At 41.6% G+C, this 21,096-nt stretch overlaps 2 protein-coding genes and 1 long non-coding RNA gene across 5 annotated transcripts in view; 2 read left to right on the top strand and 1 right to left on the bottom strand.

Annotated features, from left to right (window-relative positions):
* The window catches only part of LOC124483458 (lectin L6-like), a 504,761-nt gene extending 486,245 nt beyond the window's left edge, over positions 1–18,516 (top strand). For 2 of the 3 annotated variants that reach the window (XM_047043932.1, XM_047043931.1), the window contains 2 exons: positions 17,868–17,965; positions 18,071–18,499. In XM_047043932.1, coding sequence (XP_046899888.1) covers positions 17,868–17,965; positions 18,071–18,218 — 246 coding nt within the window. In that variant the 3' untranslated portion in view covers positions 18,219–18,499. Of the gene's footprint in view, positions 1–17,864; positions 17,966–18,070 lie in introns of all 3 variants that reach the window. The other variant, XM_047043933.1, reaches the window with a different exon arrangement.
* Positions 3,045–6,844, bottom strand: LOC124483460 (sulfotransferase 6B1-like). Its single transcript, XM_047043938.1, has 7 exons — positions 6,431–6,844; positions 6,189–6,301; positions 5,893–5,982; positions 5,601–5,727; positions 5,326–5,420; positions 3,954–4,110; positions 3,045–3,319 (listed from the first exon to the last, which is right to left on the bottom strand). Exons 1-7 carry the CDS (start codon positions 6,621–6,623, stop codon positions 3,192–3,194), a joined length of 903 nt encoding a protein of 300 aa, XP_046899894.1. The 5' UTR covers positions 6,624–6,844; the 3' UTR covers positions 3,045–3,191.
* On the top strand, positions 7,343–9,221 carry LOC124483478. Its single transcript, XR_006957843.1, has 4 exons — positions 7,343–7,452; positions 7,571–7,699; positions 8,182–8,379; positions 9,070–9,221. It is a non-coding gene; the product is annotated as an uncharacterized LOC124483478 (long non-coding RNA).
* Positions 18,517–21,096: the final 2,580 nt, after the last annotated feature.

Genomic DNA, 21,096 nt, shown 5'->3' with positions numbered 1-21,096 from the left:
AAATAAATGTACATTTCCATTACACTTTAACAACGAGGAAAAAGTAGAATCAAACACTTTTCGCCACTTTTCTACAGTGCATCAATGACTGATTAGATTGTGTACATTTCTTATAATTTGGAAAAGCGCGTCACAATCCCTGTCTGCCCCATGATGTCATGATGATATGTCTATACACCATGGAAACCAAGCGCCGTCTCTCCCGAAACGTCGCGTTTTAGACAGAAAGGTGACATTTCTATTTGATCAATAAACCAAGTTTTCTTACCATCTATGTTTCATGCCATGGCGCCACCTAGAGGCTGCATGAAGAATGCTCCTCATACACTAGCAGCGTTGTTGTAGCCAACTTGAAGCACTTCAAAGAATATCAAAAGCAGGTTTCGTGTATTATTACTAATTCATTAAGTATTTTGTGCAGGAACTTGAATCTTAAGTAATGGGGTGTGGAAAAAACAGGTTTCTCAACAGGGGGTGTAGACCATACACGTAGAACATATGTTATTCATTTGAAAGAATATTGTGTGTGGTATTACAACCATGTCATATACAAAGTGGATAAACCAGCGAGATATAGGGAGCTTTGCAGGCGAAGGTAATCAGCCAGACAACCTCCTTACGCCTCCAGTCACTGTCTTGTAAAACCAAGAGCAACAAAGCAGCACTACAACTAGGAGCGCGTCACAATAGTGTTTGTAATCCATCTTGTAATGATAACCTTCTACAGGCTGTCAGGCTGTCTGTTCACAGAACAAGGCTGTGCTTCTCTGGCCTCAAACATCAAGTTAAACTCCTCCTCCCTGAGAAAACTAGTAACAACTGAGTAACAATGACATGCAGAAGGACATTGGCATGACGCTGCTCTCTGCTGACATCACCCTCATTGGGCTCATCTCTGGCGGGGATGGGTCTGATTGCAGGTTATCTGCATTCTGCACACCTTTTACACCACATTCACTGAGCCCCTCTGTCCAGGGTTTGGGGTTAACCTTGATTTCTCAGTGTCCCTGTGCCAGGTAGAATAGCGTTCTGTGTCCAGGAGGAACACCTGAGTCTACAGGGAAGTGTTTCATTTGGATCATGACTGCACACACACCAACACACACACATTCTCACAGACGAAAGCCAATCACAAGCAGGTGTAGCCGCTATTATAATTGCTTTCTCATATTGTTTGTAAATTTTGTTGTTAAATGTCTATCTTGTTTAATTGTTAACTGTTAACTGTCTCTATGGTCTACTGAATGCAATTTACAACTAAAGAGTCTCCTTTCTTACAAAATGAAAACAATTGTAAAAACAAATGTTTTATCCAGTATAATACAAGACATGCTGCATCTAATTATGTACATAGAAATTATTACTGTTGAAATTCTATTAATGTCTTTATAATAAACATATCACACTTCATTTAAGTCTTGTAGCTTACGAAACATTTTATTTACAAGAACCTTCACTGTGAAAAGCAACAACATATTACATGTTGTAATATAACATTACAAACACAACTTGAGCAATACAAAATAATTCATTTTAGGTCAAGCTGACGAAATATTTTCAGTCCCAACTCTTTACTTTAGTTTATGGTTTAAACTGTACAACCTGCTTCGGTAAATTGTAAGTACAATACAGGGCAGTACATGGTGAATGTTTAACAACATGAATAAAGACAACCTAATCAGGAAAATAAAATAACTTTATATAAGAATGGTCAAAGTAAACCAATTACAAGGCAAATTGGTTACAAGATGAAGGTTAGCTCTTACATCGTCAACCATTATTATTGTAAAACCAGAGATAGAAATTAAGAGGTGAGCAAGGAGAATGAGCACAAAGACAAGCCAGAGCTGAGGAGAATGTCTCAGGGGATGAAGAATCCACAGGACAATGCATTACAATTCCCTTTATTCACAAGACCGACCAATCAGACCACTTCTTAACCCTTACTTATTAACATATGACTTGCAATGCTACAGAAAGTTACACAATGGAATATGAGAGGCATTAAGTAGAGACCCTGTCCAGCAACTCCAGATTTTACACAACATGTACACAACAACATTGTGGACTATAGGAGGCGGCAGGAGGAAGAGCATGCACCCCTATTCTTTAATGTATCGGAAGTGGAGAAGGTCAGCTGCTTCAAGTTCCTCGGGGTGAACATCAGCAATGACCTCACCTGGTCTGCTCACACGGACAAGGTGGTCAAAGCAGCCCGTAAGCGCCTCTTCTTCCTGAGGAGACTGAAGAAGTTTGGTATGGACTCAGTCATCCTCACTAACTTTTACAGATGCACTATAGAGAGCATTCTGACTGGTTGTATCACAGTGTGGTATGGGAGCTGCACAGACCGGGACCGCAAGGCCCTACGAAGTGTGGTCCGTTCTGCTGAGTTCATCATCGGCAGGAAGCTCCCAGCCCTTCAGGACACCTACCACACACGTTGCCTAAGGAAAGCCAGCAGGATTCTAAGAGACTGTTCCCACCCATCCTTCAGTCTCTTTACCCCGTCGCCTTATGGCAGGCGTTACCGCAGCATCTGGTCGCACACACGCAGACTGGACAACAGTTTCTACCCAAGGGTCAACAGGCTTCTCAATGGACACTGATATGGACATTTTTACTGCACACTAGTCACTTATACACTGTCACTTTCAGCTACTGGTTGCTCTTTCAGTTATATTGCACTACTGTACCTCACTGTACCTCGCCACCAGGCTCCTGTTTGGTCATTGACATAGTCACTGATCTGCAAATTTGCACTATTGCACTGTACTCCACTTAGGTTAGATAGGTTATAGGGTTGAAACAGGTTTTTTTGTGCATTAGGGTTAGTATAGCGTACTATTTATTGTTATCTGTAATTTAGGAAGTTTTAGTGTTAGGGTTAGTATAGTCGTTTATTTATTGCTATCTGTATATTTAGGAAGTTCACTTATCTAAGCTCAGCATAAATGTAAATGTGTTCCGTGTACTTATATGTTATGTCAGGTGCTTACGTTGTCTTGTCTTAAGAATTTCAGTGCCCAGTCTAACCTTGTGTTGTTCTGTGCATCTGACAAATAAAAGACTTGGACTTGAACATGCATTCTATATAATCAAAAAATCTAACAATGACATGAATAACAATTGACACAACTGTAAAAAAATATATTACTATGCTAAGTGGGTTATGGAGTTCCCAGGATAATTTACTTGCAGTAAACATCATATTTTAATTTGTCCCCCAGTTTAGTACCAGCCAAGTGCCTCTGAAACTCATCATCCATCTGCTTGCTTTGGGCCTCACTGAAATGGTTTTTCCAGTCTCCAACTTCACCTGATCAAAGGTCAAACAAAGAGAATTACCAATATAATAAGATCATTCTACAAAATGCATACTGTATCAAGTCTCATGTGAAGACACAAATTCAAAGTGTATGAACAGATAAAAGTATATTATGAATCTGAATCAACATTTGACAGTTTCAGAAGAGATGTGAATAATGTTTGTTTTAAACAAGTCTTTTCGAAAGACGTAAATTTGACCCCCACAGAAAAGAAATTCAAGTATGTGAAGTGTTGAGTCATGTTTTGGTTTCCTTTGGCTTGGCATACCAAAGCACACCTGAAAACTATGGATTTTGTTGGTAGCTTTAATAAAGACAAATGCGTTTTGATTCTGAAATTGCCACTTAATGTATAAAAACTGCTTCAACATATGACAATTTTAAATCTCTTCTTTAAAATGTACTGTTGCATATGGCCATAGGTATGTGCAGTGGTAAAATGTTTTGTGCATTGTCTGTGGTGGTGGTTTGTGTCTTAATGTGTGTGTTCTAATTATTCACTATTGTACAGCACTTTGGCTAACAGCTGTTATTTTTAAATGTGCTCTCTAAATCAAATTGACTGACGGACTGAGAGAGACTGTTAAAGGGAGACCGGTTAAATACAGTGTTAAGAGAAAGTACCTTTGCGGAAAAACACGCTGCCATGTCCACCATGAGTGTTCTTGGAGCTCTCCTTCATGGCTGTAAAGGTGCTCTCGCTTGCAATGGTCTGGACTTGCTCATCGGTCAAAGGAAAGCCAAAGAACTTTGATACCATCTGTATCCCTTCCACAAGATTCTGAATCATACAAAAAATGAGGAAAACTTGTTTAGGTTGGGCAGCACGCCATGTCATCAGCTGATGTCAGACTCATGCATCACTGTGTGTTAAAGGCAACATAATACGGCATTCATTCACAGGCCTGGACTGTCATGCTTACACATCACATAATTCTACTGTACCTGCATATTGTACAATGGCTGCCACAATCCCCAGATCCTCCATAATGTGTTTCCGTACCATTTTCCACATAACCTTCTGCAATGTATTGCTGTGTGTGACTTCATTAACTATGTATGTGTGACTAAGATTCAGGTGCAGTTTTTCCTTCACTCTACTGGCTGCATTATAACATAGTGTATGAAAGACAGATGTCAGATCTCATGCCTAGAGATGACTTGTGAACTTCTGTTTGCAGAATCACCTTGGTGTATTGAAAAATATTTTGGGCTAAAGCTAAGAAGCTAATAAAGTTACTGCAAGTTGTAACTACAGGACAAGAGTAACTTTCATACCACAAAGGTCCCATATCCGAAAGTAGGAGGCGTTGCAGATCACTGCCGAATGTTTAACATTTTTTAATTATGGCATTTCCACCAATTTGTCAAAATATTCAGTAGGTTTGTGACATTGTCCATGTCAATTCTTCCACTGTTCACAATGTTTCGGCGGAACCCGCATCGCTGTTTGCAGCTATATTTGTATTTGAATCTATTGGAAAAAGTATCCTGTTATGCATCTCACTGTATTACCAACCGTATGTAGATGAGGGGATTCCTTACTGAATGGCTACTCCTGAGGTTTCTTACATTTTTCTCTCTGAGTTTTGGGAAGTTTTGCCTTGTCTTCTTTAAGGGGTCAGTCACCAGATCAGTGCTGATCTGTGGAAACCTTTTGACAATGCTTGTTAAAAGCATAAAATCAAAACACAACGTTTGATTGAATTTCCTGTCCACAGGAGGATCTTCAGGCTCCCTGCCTTGTTTTTGTACACGTGTCTGTGAGCTCTTGAGGCAGGCAGTTTTCAGACAAAGTCAAGCCAATTTCTATTTCTCTATTTCTATTCTATGGTTAAATCAAGAAATGAGTGTCTTGACTGAAGTACAGTTTAACATTAAAACTGTGCAATTTACAATGCATTGACATAGCACAACTTATCATACTATTACACATAGTCAAACTTTGATAGAAGCTATGACCCTAGTCAATGATATGTAAATACATATAACACACCTCCTTCAGTTGCTCGTAAGTCAAAATCATCACATTTGGATCATCCATGCGTTTCTCCCAAGCCAGGGCATGGTCAAAGTAAGAGCCCCAAGCCACTAAAAGTAAACCAAAGGAATTGTTTTTTAGAGTTCCCTTAGTTTGTCATAACAGTGCACCAAATACTACCAGTAGGGGATTAGTGAACCATTTGCCAATGGCTTTATGTTATTAACTTATATTCACAGGTTCAGCTGTGAAATGTATCAACAATGGCAATGAGCTGTCTGAGTTCTCACCTTCTCCTTTCATGAAGTCTGTGAAAAAGGCGTCCCAGGATTTGGCATTTGGCAGAACAGGGTTGTTGTTCATGAAGTGGTAGTAGGACACAACCGTATCTTTTGGGTTTCGAAACACAACCAGCATCTACAAGTAAAAGTCAAATTTACAGGGTGAGCTGCATCTGTTCTGAGAGAGGAAAATGGCCACTGCATCTTGAGGTCACAGGTGAACTACACAAGTGGTCTCCTAAAGTTACATATGCAGAATGTGCTTATTGGTGCCACTCACTAGTAATTACTTAACACTGACCTTTGTTTTCTTTTCTGTAAAAGATTTGGGTATATTATCTGGGTGCATGTGTGTGCCCAATAACCGAGGGGAGGGCTTCTCTTTAACCATCTGCAAACAAAAAGATCAATACTGCTTAATATTTGTTTTGCGTTACTCTTGCATGTGTCCTCACACACCTAAAATAAACAGGTTTAAAATGTCATGGCCATACACCACAAAACTACAATAATTTACGAATGCATGTTATTGTGTTGCAATTACGTTATCAGACTTGTATTTGCTCAGTGAAAAAAAACAACCTAAGTATAACGTACCTGTTGTATTTCAGGTGAAAAGAATTCAAGCATCTGCGGCACAGCAGGCATTTCTTTTGGCCCAGTAGTTGCAGCCATGATTTTGAAGATCACAATAATCATCCAATTGAACCCTGACAAACCCAAATCACTGATATCAACAGTTATTGTTTATTTTCAGTTTGAGTCGAGCAGCCTGTGTGAGTGGACATGATTTCAGGAAGTAAACTTTAATAAAAAAAAATACACATTTTTGCCCATACCACATTTAGGATAAGCTACCAACAGAGAGTCCTCTGGTCTGGCCTCCATGTTCTTCAACGCTTCGAGATTGTCTGGGGGACTCATGATGGAAGAGTAGAGGATTCCTTCAAACTTGTAAAGTTTATCTTCGTCCTTAACATTCCTTGCATCCTCCATTTTGGACATGGCAGGCACTCTGATTTGCTTGTCCATTTTATATTTTCACACACTTGACTGTCATGTACTGAATAGGATGCTGTACCTACGCTCGAAACCGTGGTCACGAAGAGGTATCGACCTTTCGAAGCAATGGGTACCTACCTATACGTGTTGAGCGTGGCTTCGAATGGCCAAAAAACAAGTGATCACCGTCGAAGCTTCGTCTGTCACGCTAGTATGAAACGAGCAGTAGGTGCGTTCAACATTGGCTGCCGCTGCATGAAACGACCCGCGAGAGTTGCAACTTGCAGGCGGGGAGGAGTTAAAAACGTCGGACATTCCTGCCTCTCGTGGTTTGCTGCGTTGACGCCAGTCATGGCCGATCAAGCGCTGTTTGCTTACTTTATCACTGACAAACTGCATGGTTGAGAATGTAAATTGTTTTCGAATTAGAACTTGCACAAACCAGTGCACTGAAATGTGTCAGTTTATGTATTGGGCTATGTTAAACTCTTTCTCCAATCTGCAGATGGATAATACAACCATAACTCAATTAAATTTAGTCTTTCCATTAGTGAAGAGCTGGACGAAAACCCTTTCTTCAACAAATATTTAATTCAATTAAACAGTTTGGTCTAAGCCTTTTTAATCTTGCATACTGGCACACAAACACAACTACGTTGCCCTGAGAATAGAAAAATACGTCTTCTGCCCTGAGACCAGGAGAGATTCATCTGCCCTCAGACAATTGGTTGTCAGATTAAACCAATCACAAACGTTTATGCCGTCACGACAGTTTTGAGTAAAGAATATTGCCACCTGCGTCCAGCACTGTGGCTATTTCCATGTCTGAGCCGTATAACATTCTTGGAGGAAAGCCCAGGTATGACGGCTAGTTACAGTTGTATTAGTTTCACATTGTGGCAGTTGTATGTATTGTATGTAAAAGTGTATTTTCAATTGTGTGTCACTCTGTCCTCTGTCCCTCTGCCCTCCATTAGCCTTCTGTTTATGTGTGGGTCAAGGAGCCTCTGACAGCCTCCATGCTGGCTGCTGCTCTGCCCCAGGACCAGAAGCAGATGCTGGGAGAGCGTCTGTACCACCTGTTCCAGGACATCCAGCCCAGCCAGGTTGGAAAGGTCACCGGCATGCTGTTAGAGTTGGACAACGCTGAGATTCTCCACCTGCTCCACCTGCATGGCTCTGCATGCCAAAGTGGATGAGGCGGTGGCTGTGTACAAGAAGTACCTGGCCAAAGAGGCCACTAAAAACACTGTGACAATAACATTTGCTAAAGAAAAATATTAATAGGCCCAAAAATGAAAGCACTGATGGTTTTCCAAGAGAAGATCACTTTTATGTTCTTAATTAATGCAATTATGAACCTGAACTGATGATACGTTGACCAGGTTGTTGACATAACACAATTAAGTTGATGTGTTGGAGTACACGCATATGGAAGTATTCATTTTATAAAATGGGATGATCCTGGTATTACTGTACAATAGCCAGAGCAACCCATCACAACTGTATGTCTATGCTACATTGATTGAGAATGTAATCACAACAGAGAACTTGGTCGTTTAGTCTAACGTAGCTCATGTTTTTGCAGATATGACCAAGACGGGGAAGCCAGACTCGTACTGGAGAGACATCTGCCAAAAATATGCCCAGGGCAGCTACCAGTTTTCCACAGGCAAAAGGCCCGGTGGAAAGAGCCCTGGAGTGTATCGATGCTTGCCCGCTGCAGAGCAAGAGCAAGGTGGATCTGTTCGGGAGACACCTAAAATGCTCTTGTGGGTTCCATAAGGTAGGTTATATGATGATTTATTTAATTTAAGTGATGACAAGTTGCTGTAGCATGAAGTCGATTATTTGCTGGATCATACCCTATTTACACACATTTGGATGCAACTAACAGTGTAGGATCATTGGTGAAATTATTTATTATGAGCCTCTCTTGTACTTGAAATCCTGCCTCCCCCCCTTCAGTCAGATGTATCAGAGGCAGGTGGAGGCTCCTTTGAGGCAGGAGAAGGCTCCAGGCAGGCAGGTGGAGGCTCCAGGCAGGCAGGTGGAGGCTCCAGGCAGGCAGGTGGAGGCTCCTGTGAGGCAGGAGGAGGCTCCAGACAGGCAGGTGGAGGCTCCTGTGAGGCAGGAGAAGGCTCCAGTGAGGCAGTTGAAGGTTCCTGTGAGGCAGGTGGAGGCTCAAGTGAGGCAGGAGAAGGCTCCTGTGAGGCAGGTGGAGGCTCCAGTCAGGCAGGAGGAGGCTCAAGGCAGGCAGGCGGAGGCTCCAGTGCAGACAGAACATTAAAGTGCTGTCAGTGCAATCAGGTTGTGGAGGCAGAACAATTCTCCATGCACCTTTCTGACCGCCATGTAGAAGAGACATGTGACACCTGTGGGGCCAAGGTCCAAGGTTCTGTTGGCCTGTTGGAGCATAAAGAACAGTTCCATTATTTATCCTGTTTGGCTCACCCTCCATCGCCAACTTCAACAGGTAGCTCCACCACACCATCTCCGTGGCCCACACCATCTCCGCGGCCCACAGCAGTTTCCAGAGTTGGACAACGCTGAGATTCTCCACCTGCATGGCTCTGCATACCAAGGTGGATGAGGCGGTGGCTGTGTACAAGATGTACCTGGCCAAAGAGGCCACTAAGAACTGTTAAGGAAGAATTCGAGTGGCACTGTGTAGATCTGAATAGTCAAGGGATATGGTTTTAATACAATTTATTTAGACTATACAATTACATAAACAAAGCTTTGCTGATCAGTCACAGCGAAGGAGGTGCCATCCACACAGGTCGTTCGCAGGAGTGATGGCCAACCACCACACATGCACTGCCTTATATAAACTTAAGATCAAATGGCATTCTATAAGGTCAATCAATTAATGTAGCAAACTCTGTGATTGGCTAACTCAACTTAGTGACAGTTTGAAACAATACATCTCCGGTGTGTCCCAAAGTTCTTTGATGTCACAGCTCTCTCCAGAGCAGTAGATAATAAAGCCACAGGGGTTGACCAGTCAAATGGTCAACTGTCCTTTGTGTGACCATCTTCAAATTAACACAAACAATGAAACAGGACACAGTCCTTCTAGCCAAAGTTCAGAGCAACTGTCTCATTGACCCCTTACAGTAACCAGAGGACAGAAGGCCATATAAAATGCTTCACCCTTGCCCCAGGGCAAGCTGCCCACAGAGCCATCAGCACCTCACATTCCTTTGAACTCAACTTAATTATCTTCCCTTCCTGTCTCTTACCAATGAACATAGAAGATTATAGATTTCATACACATACATCTATGCATATGACCAACATTTCCATTACAGAACACTGTGACAATAACATTTGCTGAAGAAAAACATGAAAAAAATAGGAATTTCATAGACCAAAAAGTGAAAGCACTTGTCTTTCCAAGAGAAGATCACTTTTATTTTTTTAATGAATGCAATTATGAACCTTTCCATCTGGTATTTTATTCCTTTTAAAGTCATGAAATGCACATTGACAAGTTTTTGCTTGCAGTCAATGAAATGGATTGACATGATTTGTGTTTGTGTAACAACAAACATCGTCATTTCAATGTCCCTACGTTCTTTACACCGTTCACCACCAGAGGTCATCATCTCCAGAATTCTATGAATTGAAATCAATACTGTGTGCTGGAAAGACCCGGTGGATCTGAGCGAGGTTCAAATTCCCTTGTTCTCATTTGTTGAGTTTTTTTTAATTTATAACCCGCCATAAAAGCTTCATCTATTGTAGTCTAAGTGCTCATTCTTCTCCAACCTGTTAACTGTACTTAGCTCTAACTCAGCTGCTCTCTCGTCAGGGTTTGGAGCCACCCACACTGAAGGATGTGGGGACAGATAAACATGTAGTTTAATGTTGACAATCTTTCATTAGGATTTTATCTGTTTTTGTCTGTTGTTTGGTACGTTGTTCTCTTGTGTGGAATAAAGGAAGAGTAGCTGGTGTCTTTGGCATCAGCTAATGGGGATCTGAATAAAATCAAAATTAGGATGATTTGAAGTTTTAGGAACCTCTGGCCTGGTTTATGATGAGCAAGGTGGAAATGAAAAAGGGATCATAACTAAGGCTGTCAAGCGAGAAAAATATTTAATCGCATTATTTCATATGATTAATCGCAAAATTATTCAATCTATTTGATCTGTTAAAATGTTACCCCAATAAATGTTTTTTTTGTGGAAATAACATTAAAAGGGTTAGGCTGTACTTAACTTCAGATAGGCCTAACTGGATGATAATGTCGATATTACAAGTTTAGATGGAACACAACTTAAATTGTGAGGAAGTTTATTCACTCACAAACTAAATTGCTGAATAATAAACATCCACAAAATTATACTTATTCCGGAACATAAAATACATTTAAGACATGTTGTCTCATAGCCTATGAGGATATCCTGCTACCTTAATATTCAAATGTCACTCAAACATACTTCATATACTTAGCCAACCACAGATTGACCTTGTTATTGAACAATACAGTTTATATCTTTTGGAACCCAGTCAGCTGCTTGCTTCTTTGCGAGTGTTGTCTGCCACATATTACCAGAGCGAACGCTGCTGCTGCCAACGCTGCTGCTGCCAACGCTGCTGCTGCCAACGCTGCTGCTGCCAACGCTGCTGCTGCCAACGCTGCTGCTGCCAACGCTGCTGCTGCCAACGCTGCTGCTGCTAAAGGCCGATTTATACTTCTGCGTCTCCGTTAACAGACAGCCGCATGCACGGAGTCGGACGGAGTCGGACGGATTGGTTGAATTTATACTACTCCGACGGCTCTGCGTGCTGAAAGCAATTCACAGCCAGAACAGTAGATGGCGCTGCACTGCTAGCTAGGTTATCGAAAAGTCGGAGCAAATAAAAAATGAACCGTTTAATCAATTAAATAAGCACATTTTCAGCAACTACACTGCACATTTGTCGTCACATTTGAATTCAGATGCTGATTTACATGTACTGTTTAGCTGAAATAAGAGTTGTAAAAACCTACAACAATGGCGGTCAAAGGATTATGTTCTCTTGTTGGTCACAGCAACCCCGCCCCCACCCCTGACGCAAGCGGTTCTAATAAGGACCAATCATAGCCAAGGGGTATCCGTAAAAAGACGCACGGACAGACGGATAGTCAGGAAAATCAGGAGGCACACGCAGAGCTCTGCGAGGGCTCTGCGAGGACACGCAGAGGGCGTTTCTTGACGGAGAAGGCGTTCCCTGTGTGCGTAAAAACGCAGAAGTATAAATCGGCCTTTACGCTGCTGCTGCTAACGCTGCTGCTGCCACCGCTGCTGCTGCTAGCTGGTGCTTTGCTTGCATGTGATAGTTCAGGCTGGAAGTACTCCGGTGATAACTCAGCCTGACAATCAGTAGGCTACACACAGCCTTAGGTTTGTCAACCGAGCCGTCTCGAAACTTTTTGAAATGGAACTTCCCATCTAAAATCCTTCTCTCCATCATTCAGCTACCGTTAGGATTCGAAATCATGTGACGACAGGTGATTCCCAGGGTCAAAAAGCAACCTGCGTTAACGGCACTATTTTTTTTTGTCGGGTTAAAATGAGATTGCGTTAAACGCGTCATTAACTTTGACAGCCCTAATCATTACGCATTTGTATGTTGATGTACAATGATCATATCTGAGGAATGTTGAATCTTTTTGTTGTAGGCTATTTGTCTCTCATTAGAAAAACTATTGACAAGAAACCAAATGATGATCTTTTTTTACAATGTTCAGACCACATCTTGACCACAGTGAGGTGTAAAACTTACTTAGCAAAACCTTCATTCAGCAACTCTTCAGCATTTCAGAGGTTAGGGCAGGGTGTCTGCTTGCCGACAGCATCACTGGTCATCAGATGACAGTTGGCAGAACTGTCATGTTCTGTGGAGGTTCCCTCTCAATCCCCAAGCTCTCTGTGAGACACAACAATGTAAACTCTTACCAGAACACATGCAGAACTTCAGCAATCAGAGTGCCATCAATACAAGTAAATACTAGAATGACTGTCTTATCATTTTAAACTTTGGTTGAATATTGTACCTCAAACTTCCTGTATAATGCCACAGCCCTAGCCATAACCACAGCCACCAGGACTCCAGAGACCAGGATGCCCCAAAGGTGATTGTAAACAGAGCTGCTGGATGTAGCAAGATCTGAAGAAACACAAACACACAACCAGGGAGTTTTACTAGAGTTTCCTGGTTCTGTTGTCAAAAGGGAGTGGTAGGCAGGTTGTCTTTAAGTCTTCTTACCAGGTGTTTTTCTACCCCAAAGTAAACAGACCGACAGACAATACAGTATACTATAGTGTGGATACTGTGTGTAATGAAGTGCATCAGAGATGTTACCATGAAAACTGAGAATTCAGAGTCGCCATGTCTAGTTGTTTGTCATCTGCTTCTCTTGACATGGAGATAAACAGGACACTAACCTGGGCACAGCTCTGTCTTGTTGAGTTTGACTGTCTGGTTACTGATGGGGTTTTCAGCCACACAGCTGTAGGTGTTTCCATCCTGGTCCTTCATCTCCAGATGGAGAGAGATGTTGGAGGAGAGATCAGGACTGCTGGTCTGGTTATGTCTCTCCTCTCCTTTGTACCAGGTTAGGGTCACATCTCTCCCGTTCTTCACAGAACACTCCACCGTACATGAGACGTTGTTAGCTGACAGACGGAGGGAGGAGTGACTGATGGCAGGACCGGACACCGTGTCTGAAAATGTTAATTCAAATGAGTGCCAGTTAGTGTGCCAGTTATTTCCACTAGGAGGTGATATCGTCCAAGCATTAGCCTACAGTTTTGAGTCATATTAAAGCGAAATGTCCACAAACAATGCACAGGCAAGATGAGTGCTTCTCCGGCATAATGAAATGCACTGCATGAAATAAGTGCAGGCTAGTGAGCAATAGGAATAGTGTGGAAGTACATTGTGCGTGTTTATGTAAGTAACCTAATACTCAAATAATACTTATGTCAAAGTGGGACATTCATGAGAGCTGTTGACAATTCACTGATTCCTAATGTACATTAACAGTAACATGTACTGTTATTTAGTTATGTTTTACACTTGATTTAATTGCTTTGATTTGTGTGTTTTGTATTGAGTTGTGTTTGGGCACATATTTAGCCGTGTAGAGTTTATTTCGTTGAATTAGACTGGGGATCAGGGAAATGGACAACACCTGAGTAATTGGACACACCCCCAGCTCAGGATGGTTTTTAAGGGCGGATTTGGGACAGAGAAGGGAGGTGGAAAACAGCAGCAGGTTACGGACGGACGAGAAACGGACGGACGACACGAAGCTTGAAACGAAGGTCTGAGCTTAGTTTTGGTTGCAGTTTATTTGTATCACCTTTTTTTTTAACCATTGATCTGTACCTAGGGTGACCAGACGTCCTCTTTTATCTGGATATGTCCTCTTTTTGAGACCAAAAACATTTGTTAATTAATTTTGCGTTGGTGGATATTTTTGTTTCTCTGGGTCCTTCACAAACTAGTGTTTACGCCCTTACAAGTTTTGGAAAGGGTATCTCCCTCACGTTTCACCTTCTTGCGCGAGGTCTGACCGTCATTGGTCGACCGCCTTCTCAGTGAGCACTGAGCACCTTGCCGCTTCCACTAGTTGCATTGTTTACAACAGCACATGACATCTGCATGTGTAAAAGATGTCCAAACTTTGTTGCGGGGGGAGGGGGCGGGGTCATCTGTATGCTATAGACGGTGGTTCTCAATCCTGGTCCACGGGACCCCCTGCCCTGCATGTTTTAGATATTTCCCTGCTCCAACACATGACCTGATTCAAATAAATGGGCCTGATAACGACCCATTCATTTGAATCAGGTGTGTTTCACAGTTTGGTGTGGTGGAACCAGTATTTGAGGTGTGGTGGTGAGGCCTCTACTTTTCAGTTTTACTCCCCTTCTGACATAGTTGTGATGGACGTTGGTTGGTATAAATCTGCTCCTCTGTCCTCCTACAGACTTACTTGTTAGTTAGTCACTGAGTGAGCCATGCCTCTCTGTATCGCAACACTCCTCTTTGCCCTGCACTGTCTGTTGCTGACTTCATGTGTGGGTAAGTTTGTCTGACTGTTACTCAATCTTGTGCATGTTTTCCATGTTTCTCTGCTCTGTCTGACAACCCCCACCAACCCAAGTGTTTTTTTTAGTTTGTCATGCAGGATTTGGATGTACACATATCTCTGGTGCCCTGATGCAGATTGATGTAGGTGTTGGACAAGTTTTTGGGGTCAACCAAGACGGCAGCATCTTCACAAGGTTTGGATCATCATGGACACAGTTGCCAGGCAAACTGAAGCATGTCACCGTAGGACCTGCAGGAGTCTGGGGAGCCAACAGAGAGAATCTCATCTTTAAACTAGTTGGGACTGACTGGGTGAATGTACCTGGTAAGAATAACTACACCAATAATAATATATGGAATTGTGGGCCACCAATAGACAAGGTTTACATGTAGTCATTTTTAGACAGATAAGTGTGATATGTCTACAACCTCAGGTAGTTGTATGATTTCATAGGAATGTGCTGGTATGATTTAACAAACATTTTTATATATTTTTTAAATAATGTGTGTCTTTATTATGATGTCAACCCATGTGGAGAGATTGTAAATGTTAATTTTTGATGTAGTAAATACAATAACAAGTGTGTTAACATACAGAATTATGGCCCCTTTACAGTTTTTCTCCATTGCTTTGGCTCAATTCTTGAAACAGAAATGACATTCTCAAAGCTCCACGTGCATTTAGCAAAATAGCCTATATGGTTCAGCACAACTACATAGATCACCTTCAAAAGGTCATATCTCACCCAAAACAGTTAACTCATGCTTCAAAACCAAATCATTTTCTCATATAAATAGTCAGTGCCCCCAAAATGAAAAGTCAGTTTGGCATTGTGTAACCACTGCGGGTCAAATGTTTAGATGTTTTGTCAGAATGGCAGTGGACCTTAGAAATATCCCTCATGTGCACTGTGCTACAGTTACTGTAGTAGATGTTTTCTTTCCAGAATACAATATGTCTCAATTTACATTTATTCATTTAGCAGATGCTTTTATCCAAAGCGACTTCCAAGAGAGCTTTACAAGAGTGCATAGGTCACTGATCATAACAACGCGATAGCCCCAAACATTTCGTGTAGCCAAAACATGAAGCATACAAAAAAGTTCTCGTTTAGGATCATTGACCTATGCACTTTTGTAAAGCTCTCTTGGAAGTCGCTTTGGATAAAAGTGTCTGCTAAATGAATACGTGTAAATGAGTATCATACAGAAAAAAGATTAGCCTACAAGGTTTCACATCACATATTGCACTTACACTGCTATGGAAATTGTTATTGTAATTGCCATACATCATGGTTACTTTAACAGGAAATGTGTACAGCACAATATACTGTCATACAATACTAAGCACATCAAAACTAACATTATGTATAACCTACACTAGTAGTATGAGTAACCACGGTAAGTTTCAGGCAAGTGACAGTTTCCTAGTCAGAGTTGCAGAGGGTGCATTTCATGGCAAGAAAGAAACGCATACAGTAAGAAAGTAAAGCAAAGCTGGAGTTTCACTAGTTGTCGTCCTCACTCCTGCTCATCCTCGCGCTCCTGTCTGTCTGGCCTCAGATTTCAATGACATCACATCTGATGGTCACCCTTGCGATGCAACAGGGGAAGAATCGTTGTGCATGCCTCAACAATCCCCTACACTGATCTGCTGTGACATCATCACAAGCAGCATCCATTGTCTGGAGCAGGGAGCCCTGGTTTTGAGCCCGATGCTCATAAACCCTCCACTTCCATGCAGAAAACCTCCTGGATAGGACTAAGGAATGGGGAGTCAGGTGATATGAGCACCATCAGCATTCTTTGATGGGCAGTGAACTCTGACGAGTGGGTGACAGTGGAAGCTGACATTGTCCCACACAATGACAAATGTAAGAAAGTGAGGCCCTACCAAACCCCTCATGTAGAGGGATCAAATCGGTCCAAGGACACCAGGAGTGTCTGGGTATTGTATGGGCCAAGACTGGGAATGTGGGTGACTACACCATTCCCTGAAATGGCAGTACAAACAGTGATGTTTCCCCCGAGCTGGCCTGGGACAAGATCTATATTTGATGGAAGCATTTATACTCCTGGATAGCTCCTGTCGGCTAACTAAACTTACTGTGAGATTGGTGATCGGATGTGTCCCCTTGTTTAGTAAAGTTGTAGTTGCATCTGACAATGACTGTAGCAGATGATCCAAGAGATCCATATTACAGTATATACCAAGAGATCCATATTACAGTATATACCATTATGCTTTTCATGGTATATGTGCCTGAAAGATTTTGACAGTGGAGTGAACTATTGTGCAGGTGATGTACACAAGGAAATGATGCCCATGTTTTGCAGAGAACAACCACTTGACTGAGAAACAAGTCAGTTTAGACCAGCAAGATATTTTCAATTGATAGTTGGCCTAATCAAAGGCAATTATACCTAACCATTTCAAAGATGTGCTAAATCGTTTGAAATGTGTGCGAACTGTAGGCAATTGCACTTGTCATTTACAAGGATGGGCCAATACAATTGCAATTGGATTAAAGGAATGAGAAATTCCAATCTGTTGTGAACAAGTGCCCAGCGGTTTGGAAGTTTGCACGTGTTTTGAGAATGTCATTTCTGTTTTGTGAAATGAGCCAAAGCAATGGAGAAAAAGGGTAACAACAAAATTATGATCTATGACTTACCTGGATGTTGAAGGACCTTTCCTGTGTGAAATATGCTGTATGTGCAAGCTCTTTCCCACAGACGTATTGTACATGAATAGTGTAATTCCTATAGGTTTTTTACAGACCTTTTCCATATGGGATTGTGAGAAATCATAAGTTCATGTTTTTGTTTTGGATCAGGTCTCTTGAAGCAGATTGATGCTGGTGGAGACCAGTTTGTGGCAGGAGCAAATCATGTCGATGCCATCTACTGTCTTCCAAAGAAGAACACAGTTGGCTACAGTGGAAGTAATAGTGCTTTGAACTGGCGCCAAATTCCTGGCGGCCTGAAGTACTACAGCTGTGGTCCTTATAGCTGCTGGGGTGTTAACAGTGCTGATCACATCTTTGTGAGGAAGGTAAGGCTGGCCTGTGCTGGGCTCTGCTGTCTGTGGAATAATTACTATCATCAATACATGAATTGACTTTGCTCATCAGCCTTTGTTGGGTCCTCTAGGGGGTGAACTCCTTTAATTGTGAGGGGGACGGTACCTGGCAGGAGGTTCCAGGAAGCCTGTCTATGATCGAGGTGGGAAGTGACGGATCTGTCTATGGAGTGAATTCTGTAGGAGACGTGTTCCGCAGGTTTGTCTTCACAAGCACTTCTGTATTTTTTCATAATAGTGATGCATTTTACTCTCAACTGTAAATCATTCCTTCAAGAATAGAAGTGAAATGTCTCCATTGCAGGGATTCCACGTCTGCCTGTCAACCTGAAGGTACCGGCTGGACCAACATTCCTCTCTACAGCGGACGGGTGAAACATGTGTCCTATGATCTGGGCCATCTCTGGCTCATCCTGAACAATGATGACATCTATGACTGCACTGAGCACTGAGCACTGCTCTTACAGAGGCAGCCCCCCTTGGAAAACCCTGCAGCTTAATTACTTAATCATTACGCACCCTTTAATTATTTTTTGATCTTCCAACAAATCCTTAATTAGGACAGTCATAATTGTACTGTGCTTCTGTTCTATTATCCGGTTCCAGTTTGGTTCATATTTAAACAGTATCCAGACTTCAAATATCCTGAAGTGATCCTGTCACTACATGAGGGTATATTTGGGTATACTTTCCAGAACTGTTAGTTTTTAAAATGAGCATAATGATTTATGTCCTGTGGCTTTGGTATCATTAAAGCTTATTGTACTAAAAATTACATTCAACTGCTTGCGTCATGCTTCATAATACATCTCCATTACGCAGTTCTCCAGATGTACTCAGTGACACAAAGATGGTAATCTCTGTTCCATGCCGGAGTCCTGAAAAATCAGTATCAAACACTAGCTAATGTTAGCTATCAAGAAAATTAGCCAGCAAACTGCAATGGTATCAATGTGGGCCTGTTGTCTGAAGCATGTTAAACTGCTGCACAGGATGGAATAATTTCTTTGATCTTGTTACATAGTTAAACTTTGAACTCAATAATATTGTATCTTTTATGAAGCATACAGATACAATTCTCAGATTTTTCAAAGATGACTGTGCAGTATTACACTAGTGCACACCGTCAGGATCTTGTCAACGTTAGGTGTATGTACAAAAAGGCCACACATTTATACACGCACACAAACATTCAAGACATGCACGACACATACGCAATACACATTTTTACGCCCTCACCTCAAGACAGGCCTGTGTCCTCACCTCACCTAGAAGTGGTCAGAGGGATCCCTCTCTGAATTGCTCCTCCCAAGGTTTCTTCCATTTTTTCTCCCGGTGGGAGTTTTTCTGGGAGTTTTTCCTTGTCTTCCTTGAGGGTTTAGGTTGGTTGAGGGGCAGTTCTATGGGCGCATGTGAAGCCCTCTGTGACATGCTTGCGTGTAAAAAGGGCTATACAAATAAATTTGATTTGATTTGAAGTGGTAGAATGAGGTGCTCATAACACTAAGATGATGGCCTTGATAGCTAGGGAATTCACACATACTAACATAGATGTTATCTCTACTGTACTGAGTCATTGTGGAGAAGTGTGAATACATTGAAAAACTGAATGAATAAATATAAATGTTATACATAAACAAATGAATAAATACATACATACATATACTGTGTATACACACACACATAACTGCCTGAGCATCTCTCTGCTGCTGTCGTCTGTTCATGACATGCACATGGCTCATAGCGGTGTGCAAAAGGAACAAAAATAAACTGATGAGGATCAAGAGAGAGAGGAGGCTGTTCACTGTTGACTGATCCTGTCTCTCTTAGCGCTGGGCAAGGAAACATAACAGATCCAATGCTGGTCTCACGTCGATGCAGGCCTGACCTAGTGTCCAGGGCCGGCATAAGCAAACTAAGGTGGTGTTTGTTACCCGCACACACACATACGAACGCACATATGCACACACACACAAGCACACACTCCTAAACCAACAGACAACGACAAGACATACAATATTAAAACATAATACGAGACATGCTTTATTGTCATTGCTCTGTACCAGATCATGGCTGCCCGGCCAATTAGTTTAACAGCAGAGGTCAACAGACTGATGCAAGCACTAATCTGTCAACAGGTTTGTCTTTTTAATCCCGGGAGCTTCCTAATGACATTGTTAGGTGGTAGGTGTCAGATTCGTTTGTTGCTTGGTTCAGATTTAGTACTTGAAAACTTCACACGTTTGATTGCTCTTGTGCCTGTGAGACTTTTACCGTCATGCAGCAGACAAACAGACCATTAGGACAGACAGAGGTGCTAAATGGCTCCTCTGGTGCCGACTGACAGTTAAAGCTCATTAGTGAAGTTGGTTGAGATTTCCAATAGGGTGGGGGCTGAGGGGTGATGAAGACAGGAAGGAAAGGTAGGCGGAAGGATTCAAGAAAATGGTCAGGGGTTTCTATAATGGTTTGACACCTCATCTCATTCAAGTACGTGCCTTGTAGCAAAAGTCTTTTACTTTGATAAAGTAAGTAGGCTAAATGATTTATGAAACTACAGTATGAATAAGCACAGGTCATTATGTTATGTTATGCATCTTAGAGATCATGTTAATTCTACTATAGTATTGGCATTCACATGTTGGATATGTATATGTTCAGATTTTTATACTGTAATATATTTGTTTTTAATTATTATTATCATTATATATTTTACTGAACGTTTTGTGTCTGTTACAGTACAGGTTTTATAATTAAAATCAAAACAGAAACGTCTCATATTATGCATCTTCTAAGAGTTACGTAAAATTGCAAGCCTTATGTATACGTTACAGTAAAGAGAATATTTGTGCTTTATGAATCAACAACTGCTGTGTAAACAGACAGGAGAGTTGTGTATGAGATGTGTATAAGGCTGGCTGTGTAATTCATACACCCCAGTATTGAAACCAGTCCCATTATAGAAACAATGGCATCTGTAATTTGTGGTTGATTGTAGTGCCATCTTTTGGCCAGCAGATGGCACTTTCTTCCTGCACTCATCTTGACTGGCAGTGCTTTGTTCATCCCTTCAATTCTGACTTTGTCATGACCTTTCACCCTTTTTGTTTGGTATGATTTGGCATACAATTTTGAATTACTGCTGCTAGAATGGCCCTGAAAATATTTAAATATAAAAAAGGATAAGCTATCTTTGTATACCCTCTTAGTCTAATGACTAACTTACTGTAGTAGTTTCTGACAGGGACGTGCAATAAACTTCAAACTTCTAGAAAATGTAAAAGCACACACTGCAAGAAGACAATCAGGGAAAGAGCTCTTTTATTTTTC

Source organism: Hypomesus transpacificus, chromosome 21, assembly GCF_021917145.1.
Source record: "Hypomesus transpacificus isolate Combined female chromosome 21, fHypTra1, whole genome shotgun sequence".
NCBI lineage: Eukaryota > Metazoa > Chordata > Actinopteri > Osmeriformes > Osmeridae > Hypomesus > Hypomesus transpacificus.
The sequence above is the reverse complement of the archived record's forward strand: the minus strand, read 5'-3'. Positions and strand labels throughout refer to the sequence as shown.